Genomic DNA, 8,445 nt, shown 5'->3' with positions numbered 1-8,445 from the left:
TTGTGTGTTGGTGTGAGATTTGACTTTTTAACGGATAACATCTGATGTGTTCAATTTCAGTGCCCTACACACTGTCACTTTTCCCACCACCACTGTTTCTCTTTTTGTATCTTCACTTCCTGCTCTGTGTGACTGGCTCAGTCCATCCCCCATCCTCCTTCCTTTTCTATCCTCTCTCTCACTCTCTCAAACACACACACACACACACATGCACAGGTTATGATTTTATGCTTTCCTCTACTTTCCTCCGCTATATATGGACTCCTCTCCTCTTCTGTTGTCGACACATGGACGCAGTCACTTCCACCCATTAGCCCACTCTTAACAGAAGATGACACTGTCGCCTAATTTGTTCCACTCCTTTAACGAGCTTAATACGATAACGTGCACAAATGCATGTGGCACAGAGGAACACGTACAGCTCAAGCGTGAAGCGTCTCTTGTAATCGGTATGGTCGAATGGTTGTGGCTGACTTTAAGGCAGAGTAGTATGGTAAAGGAAGGATTTGAATTGTTCAACGCCATAAAAGCATTTTTTGGGGGGGATTTAGCAGTGTAACAGGCTTGCATGTTTCAAGCATGTGGCTATTTAAAGGACTGAAGTTGACTATGTCAGACTCCCTGACATTCTGATTACTTCATAGGATAGACACAGCTATTTAGCCATGGAGCATTCTTCATTTATAGCCTGCCGTAGCAAATGGGTATCAATAAGATGGAGCAGCACACAAGCATCAAGCACAAGTCATGTGTTTTATTTCATATCAATATGAAATCATCTCACTCACATAGGCTACTTTGTCAGACAGCCTATTGTTTTGTATCATGTGTGTGTGTGTGTGTGTGTCAGCCCGAGCTTTTCGCCTACATACAACACTTAATTAGTATCAGAATGACCGGTGCTTTATGTTAGTAAACGGGGCTTTCGGAATACGTCGACATTTTTTAAGCATGAGCTCATTTTGAGGCGCATTAGACCTACAATACTGGCTCTTCTTGGGGTATAAACAATGTTGTTATTAGGTAGGGCAGTCCGGATCCAGTTCTCACTGCGGAATCCACTCCGCGTTTTCATTTTCTCCCGACAGGTCGGTAAGATGGCTGTGTCTCGCGGAGCCTCGTGCTGGTTTGGTTGATTTCTAGCTCGCGCTCTCGTTCTGTAACAGAAGCCCCCCCCCTCCAACACACACACACACATACACACTCACTTGTGTCGGCGAAATTCATTTCCCTGGCTCTGTATTTATATATTTTCTTCTTTTCACAAACTTTCCCCTCTCTGTTTTAACTTTAAACGGAGTCGCGGTGGATTACCGGATACCGGTCCGGGCGGAGGGCAAAGGGGGGAATGAACCGGGACAGCGGGTACGTTGTTATAAGTACAATTGTATTTATATTCAATGGTTATTCGGAGTTTGATTGTGAGTGAGTCGCCGTGCTGAGAGAGAGGTAGAGAAAGAGTGGGGGAGAGAGAGAGGGATATCATGGCCGCTCAGGTCGCTAGCGTCGCCTCTCTCAACACTAGCCCGCCATCCGAACTCAAAAAGCCGGATCGGGACCCACAGGAGGAGTCGGTACCGGGAGAGAAACAGCATGAAAATAAGGAACCGGGACCTGACGGCGGATCTCCTGGCCAGAAGGAGCTGCAGGACGGGACCGATGCTGGGGGAGGAGGAGATCCTGACATGAAGAACGGCAACGGGAATTTGCCCAGGGTAAATAATAATAGCAGTAATCAGAATGATTCAGGCGGGCCCGAGGGGAATAACCATCCCGGAATGGGACACCACCACCCGGGCCCCTTCCCTCCACCTCCTTACGGTTACAACCAGCACTACAGCCGGGCCCCTTTTCATCAACATGGCGGACAACAAAGCCCTGGCATGGCAGCTGCATCGGGGCCGGGCATGATGGACTCTTACCCCCCTAATTCACACGAACACGGCTACCCAAACCATTATAACAACTACAGCCCTTTCCAGAACAGGACTTCTTATCAGGGCCAAGGATACGGGGCCATGAATTCCCCGCGTAACAACCAGCCTCCGGCTGCTGGGGGGCAGCCAGGCAAGCAACAGCCAGCAGGAGGAACCACCGCTATGGCTGCCTCTTACAATAATCAGAGGTATAACATGGGAAACCAACAACCTACGTCTACGCCAACTTTAAATCAGCTTTTGACATCCCCTAGCTCTGCCAGGAGCTACCCGAATTACCCCCAAGGAGACTATAACAATCAGGAAGGGGCCAGCAAGGGGCCAGGAGATATGGGCAGCAGTCAGTATGGTGGAGTCCATCCGGGTTGGCAACAAAGGACCCACCACCAGCCTCCCATGAGCCCGGGTAACACTGGACAACCTCCAAACAGAAATCAGGTAAACTTCACTTACTGCACGGACTCACTTTGAACGAGTTAAAGTCACCAAATAGCTCCTAATAAGCACCGTGGAGTTGCATATTGCATTGGTCCAGCCATTGTCTATGTAGCAAGAGCTCTAAAATGGCTGCCTCTCTCTTTCTCCCAACACCACCCCCTGCAATAGTGTTTAGACAGAGAAAGAAGCCACATATTCTGTTAGAAACAACTTCCCGAGTTGCTGGTGTCTCTGTTGGTGTCCCTGCTGGGTACAGGGCAAGAGTTTGCCTAAGTAGAGCAAGAGTTTGTCAGGAGAAAGTGTGCGTGCGCAGAGGGAGATGGGGCGATATATCTTCGCAGTGTTTCTTCAGCCTCGTCGTAGCTTTAAGTGTAACCGCCGTTATTTCTGTGAGAATGCGCGGTCAAACAGCGTTTTTCTGCGAGGCGCCGTGCTCCCACCAGCGCCATCAAAGTTGTGTCAACGGCTGTCAAGGCGATAAACAAGATGCAAATGACCGCGATAGCCGTTAAATAGCATTTGCATAATCATTAGGAAAAAGACCCCGACCTGTCGGTTTAAAAAGCCGCTGCGAGGCGACGTGGACGTGCCCATCGCAGTCCGGCGAAGAGGAGAACAATCGCATTGGCTACGTGTTTTTACTCGGATCAAAGTGTGATTGTGACCGCGATTGATTCGTCTCGACGGAGGGTTTCATTCATTGTGGCTCGGTTCGACTCTGTCCGCTCTTTTTTTCCCTCCCCCTGCGGCTCTGCTCCATGTGCCGGCTTGTAAACACGGCCCCGCTGGTTGGAGTTGGCAAAGTGCAGATTGCCTTTGCTTTGGGATTTGAATTATGGAGGTAAAATCCTGCTGTCAGAGCCAGGAGACAGTTGGTCTTAGGTTGACATGCGAGCCGAGATCTGATTGGCTCCCCCATCCCTCTGCTCTCGGCCATTTATAATTGCATCTAATGGAAGGCTGCAGAAAAACAGCCCCCTCTGCCCAGTTATGTGTTCCTCCAGACAACATAGTCCCCCATGCCTTTTCTTTATTCTTAATCATGTTATTATTGATTTTGGACACATTTGTGTAGTCTTAATATTTATATATTTTTAATGTATAAATGCATCTGAAAGTTCCCTCATATCAACAGTAATACACACCAGAACCCATTATCTTAATTTCACAATATCAACTCGCTGGTTGTATCTATTTAAAGCATGTTGAAAACACATTTTGCTCAGATCCTCCCACTGCAGTAATTTGCATGATGACTGTAGTCATGTTGATCCACTGTTGTTTTTATTTGTTAATGAGAAAACCTTCAGCTCCCTCATGCTGAATCACATATCTCCTGTCATTTTTAATTGTTGACCTCAGACCTGCTCCTGAAGTTATTTTTTACACTGTCGGGTACGCTGTGTGCACTGCTAGTTCAAGTTGGCTGACTCTGGTACAGCAGATAAAGTAGGTGTGGTCATGTAGCCCCGTTGTACAACTGTGTTCTACACTGTTTCCAGATCAGGAGTTGAGGAGACTTGTGTGCTCTAATGTCTCGTGCCCACGTGAGAGGGCTGGACTGGCTACAGTTGTGTTTACAAGCAACCAAGGTGTCAGCAGAGTGTCACAGTCTTTTCTTTTTTTTCCCCTGCAGGTTACAATAGTCTAATTTGCTTCCACATGCTGAGTGTTACCATGTCAACAGTGCTTACCTACATCTCGCTCTCTCTCGCTCCAGTGATAACAGCCACACGTGTAGTGTTTTTACCGTACAGTTAATGACACGTAATAGACGACATATGCAGAGTGTGTAGTGCTACCTTTTAAAGGAACGGACTATTTTTGTCATTAAGATAGATGCATGTTTGTAAAGGATGACACCATTGTATACATACAGCGCTGTCAAAAATGGATGAGATTTCCTTCTCTTATTGACAATATATTTTGTATGCATTCTCTCTAAATGTAACTTGACATTTTTTGGCAAACTAATCAACAATGATCAAACTATCACGATAAAGGCCATGCTCTGTGTGTTGATGTGTTGTATTCACAAAATTGCTATTTTATTTCCAGCAAAAGAGGAAAAGGCTGTTCATCTTGAGAAGTAATGCTGCCACGTGTTGCTTTAAACCTTAAGGTGCAAACTATTCACACATGTTGATTGCTGCCTCACAACAAAGTCAGCCGTGGACACTTAAAACTGCACTTGTAGCTCTTTATGATTGTCAGCAAAAGGATTTGGTTCAACATTTTTTGATCAAAATATCCAGCTAGTGGCTGTAGACAACACATTCATCAATCAGGATTATCTGTGATTCTTTTCACCCGGTATAATTTCTCTACCAGGGATAAGAAGTGTCTGCCTTTCTGTAGTGCTGCTGTTGTCATTGTGAGGAAAGTTGGATTTCCCTTTTTTCGTTTCAGTTAGTCACTTCCTGTGTGCAGAGAAGTGTTCATACACAGCTTTAATTTAGGGCAACAGGCTCAATTGACATCATGTTAATTGGTACAGACGGAGTGCTTTGCTCAGTGGAAGCTTCTTTTCGGCTATCAAGACAGGTCATGTTTATTCAGTCATGGGACATGGTTTCATATTGTTGTTGTTGCTGTTTATGACTTATTTAAATCATGTAATTTAATTTGATAGTCATTTTAATGAATATATTTTAGTTAAGAAATGGTCGCCATTGTCTATCGCTCATTAGAATCAGTTTTGTTTGTTTCATTTCTCAACTTTTTTCATTTCTGGATGTGGACCAACACCGTCTCATTGATTTAGTGCATCAGTTCTGTGTAGTTCTCCTCTTTGTTCCTGGTTATATCGTGGGAAAACGAAGACATTTTTCGCCGTACTTCAGGTGTCAAATTAGAGTTATGAACTTGATATAAGTGTCTTATCTTTGCTGTAACGTCTAAATGTTTTAGAGAGTAGCATGCAAGGAAGTCTGCTGTCCCTTTACTTGAATTTATGGCTATTATGCTCACTGTAGGTGACAGATAATGTTAGTGACAGCCCGTTATTACCGTTAAAGCACACATACATACGTTAAAGTGAAAACAATATTGTGATTAGAGTACTTTCTAGTATGCTTTATTTCCTCTAAAACCACATCCTTTCAATTTCTCTAGCAAATTTCATTGCGGATTATTGCAAATTTCTCTCCGTTTCACATCTTGATTGCATCCAGGCAGGTTCATCATATGGGCCCGTGTGCTTTCAGAGCAGTTATTTGCTGAAGAAGCCCAGGCTTCTTCTTCTTGTGCAAATGGAAGAAGAATTTCTGGGAAGATAATTGAACATTTCAGTTGTTAAGCACACTAGTGCATTAGTGTCCTTGAATCAGGAAGAATTAGAATCACGTAAAACTTTTTGGGCTTTTTATGCAGGACTTTGGTCTTGTGTCAGTGGTGCATGTCCAGGAAATACATGACTTTAAATGGATATTAATCCCAGACACCTGGAGGACAGGACCTCTCACACAGGGCACAAGGACATATGAAGTTAATAGTGTCCAACCAGGCCACTGCTACATGCACTTGGAGTTCAGTATGTTCAACGTATGCGTTTGATGTTTGACAGCAAATATTGGAGATATTTTCCCTGGCCATCCTCTACAGAAGCGCTGTCCACGATTAGTGCTGTTGGCTGTATTATAGCAGAGTTAATTCAATTCTTCAACTCTCCATTCGTTATCAGTGGCTCGATTGGCCTTTTAATTGGCGGATATATCGCCAGTAATGATTCGATGGATGGTTTTTATGGAGCCATTCACCTGCTTTGGGCCACCTGCTGAAGATGAATTAATGTGTTATCTGAGTGGTGGGTGAGGGCTAATATGGGGTTTTATTATGCCTTGCACACAAACAAATATTCTGCAGCGGATTGTAGTGGGCTTGTGTTGCATGGTACGATGCCAGGTGTTTCCCTCCGCCTAACGCATGGGAGGGAGCCATCAGGGTTGCCCCCTCAGCTCTGCAAGGCTGACTTCCCAAATTGAGTTTGAATTAAATCATAATCGAAGAGACTTTGGAAATATCTCTTTAAGAAAGTCCCACAGTTGAAAACATAATGACAAACACCACGCAAAGGGTGGTAGAGTGACTGCTAATAGACGAACAGCTCTGCTGCTGATGTACAAGGGAAGCCCCACTGCAAATTGGAAAGTCACATACGAATAAACAGTTTCCCAACAGCTTCATGGTGTCAAAAAATGCTCAGTAAAGTAATCAGATGGAGTATGTTTACCAGAGCAAACATCTTGCCCGTCTCTGCATTGTTATTCAAAATTTAGACTTAATTAAGGCCTTAAACAGACCAGTGTGGTCTGATTTAGCACACTAGAGCTGTGCTGCCAAGTGTCATTTGTTTGAGAATATTCTGGAAAATCTTAGTGGGATTTGAAAGTTTACTGGAAGCCAAGTCCTTAACACTAAAATGGGATTTAAAAACATGATTAAATTTGTTTTCTGTAATGTAATTTGAAGAGCAACAGAAAATGAATTGCCAACGTCAGCTGCAACCAATGATTATGTTCAAAATGAATTGTTTTTAAACAATATTTAGTTCACTACGACACAAGTTAAAGAAAAACAGGACATTGTCATATGTGGGAAGCTGGAAGTATAGATTGTTTTGTCATTTCTGCTTAATATGATCGATTTATTTAAAAATAATCCTATCAATTGACTAATCAATTCTCTGTCCGATCATTTTGGCCCACTGCACAACTGCTGGTTTTAGCTTCTCAGATATGCAGATATGATGGTTTTCATTGTCATACAGACAGAATGTGTTGTTAATTAATGTGTACTACCATGTAATGAGAGCTGCATGGATTAGTTGATTTTCAGGAAATTAAGGTGCAATTGCTATTGATTGCTATTGATGATTTGATAATGGGTAAACAGTTTAAATAATTAACTGTTGAGTCATTGTTAAAGCAAAAATACCCCAAATCTTCCGGTTCTAGCTTCCTCAATCTGAGAATTTGCTGTTCATCATCTTTGGGGTTTGAACTGTGTTGAAGAAAAAAAAGACATTTGAAAAACGGAAACATTTCACATTCGATGCCTTCTGTGAAATTACAAACCTGAATTTTTAACATATATTTCCATTCATTTAATGGACTAAAGGTTGAACTGATGTTTTTGAATCAAGCGTCAATCAATCAAGAAAATAATTGCAGATCACAGGTCAAACTGGTACGTTTGTATTGTTTTTATACTGTAATTTTAAGATAAATCAAGCTTGCATCACTGAACATTACACCAAGTATCAACGTGTGCACGATCACTAGAAAGTGTTTCCAAGGAAACACGTGAAACAACTTCCAGCCACTGTTGAGACGGTTTTGTGGGGGTTGGTGGCGTGGAGAAGAAGAGGAAGCCCGAGCATTCAAAAAGGAAGTTCACCCTCAGCTCTTTAGTCTGCACTGCTGAGTAATGATTCTCCACAGGCCACATGGACAGCATGCTGCCTCCCGGCAACAGTGTGTGTGTGTGTGACTGGATGGTGGGTGTGTGTATATGAGGGAGAAACGGTGTCAGTGATACCCAGGGGAGGGGGGATGGGGTGTTTTGTGAATGATCTTCGTCTGCCCCTGACAGCTGTGTGTATTTGTGTATAAAGTGCAGCAGTTACTTGGTGGTCGTTGCGTGTGTGTTTTTGTGTGTGTGTGTGTTTTTGTGTGTGTGTGTGTCTGCCGCTGCCTCAGGAGCGTCTCTGACCTGCTCTTACTCCACGTGTCACCAACAGTCTGTCTTTCTTCCGTAACATTGCTCCTCTTCATCCCGCTGACAGCTACAGACGGTGACTACGTTTACACACGTTCCTCCGTTCCCAGTGGGGCCGCGCAAACGAGCATATTCCATTTGCATTCCGAATATGGCCGGTAGCCTTTTCTGATTAAACGTAGTGATGATATTACGATTTCCGGAGTTCTCTTTGGACACGTACACAGCGCATTCGCAATATGCATCTCAATTGTTTTGTTTTTTTAAACAACAGTTTGTTTTGACACAGTGTTGCTCTGTCGTTCTATTGCATTAGCTGCGAAAGAATACCTTGAAGTTTTGCAAAACTTGG

At 43.6% G+C, this 8,445-nt stretch overlaps 1 protein-coding gene across 1 annotated transcript in view; it reads left to right on the top strand.

Moving 5' to 3' along the window:
- Positions 1–1,084: 1,084 nt before the first annotated feature.
- arid1ab (AT-rich interactive domain 1Ab) overlaps positions 1,085–8,445 on the top strand; it is a 49,112-nt gene continuing 41,751 nt past the window's right edge. The window contains 1 exon segment of the mRNA XM_084031348.1: positions 1,085–2,375. Coding sequence (XP_083887474.1) covers positions 1,485–2,375 — 891 coding nt within the window. The 5' untranslated portion in view covers positions 1,085–1,484.

Source organism: Eutrigla gurnardus (genome assembly GCF_963514095.1).
Source record: "Eutrigla gurnardus genome assembly, chromosome: 17".
NCBI classification, from domain to species: Eukaryota; Metazoa; Chordata; class Actinopteri; order Perciformes; family Triglidae; genus Eutrigla; species Eutrigla gurnardus.
The sequence above is the reverse complement of the archived record's forward strand: the minus strand, read 5'-3'. Positions and strand labels throughout refer to the sequence as shown.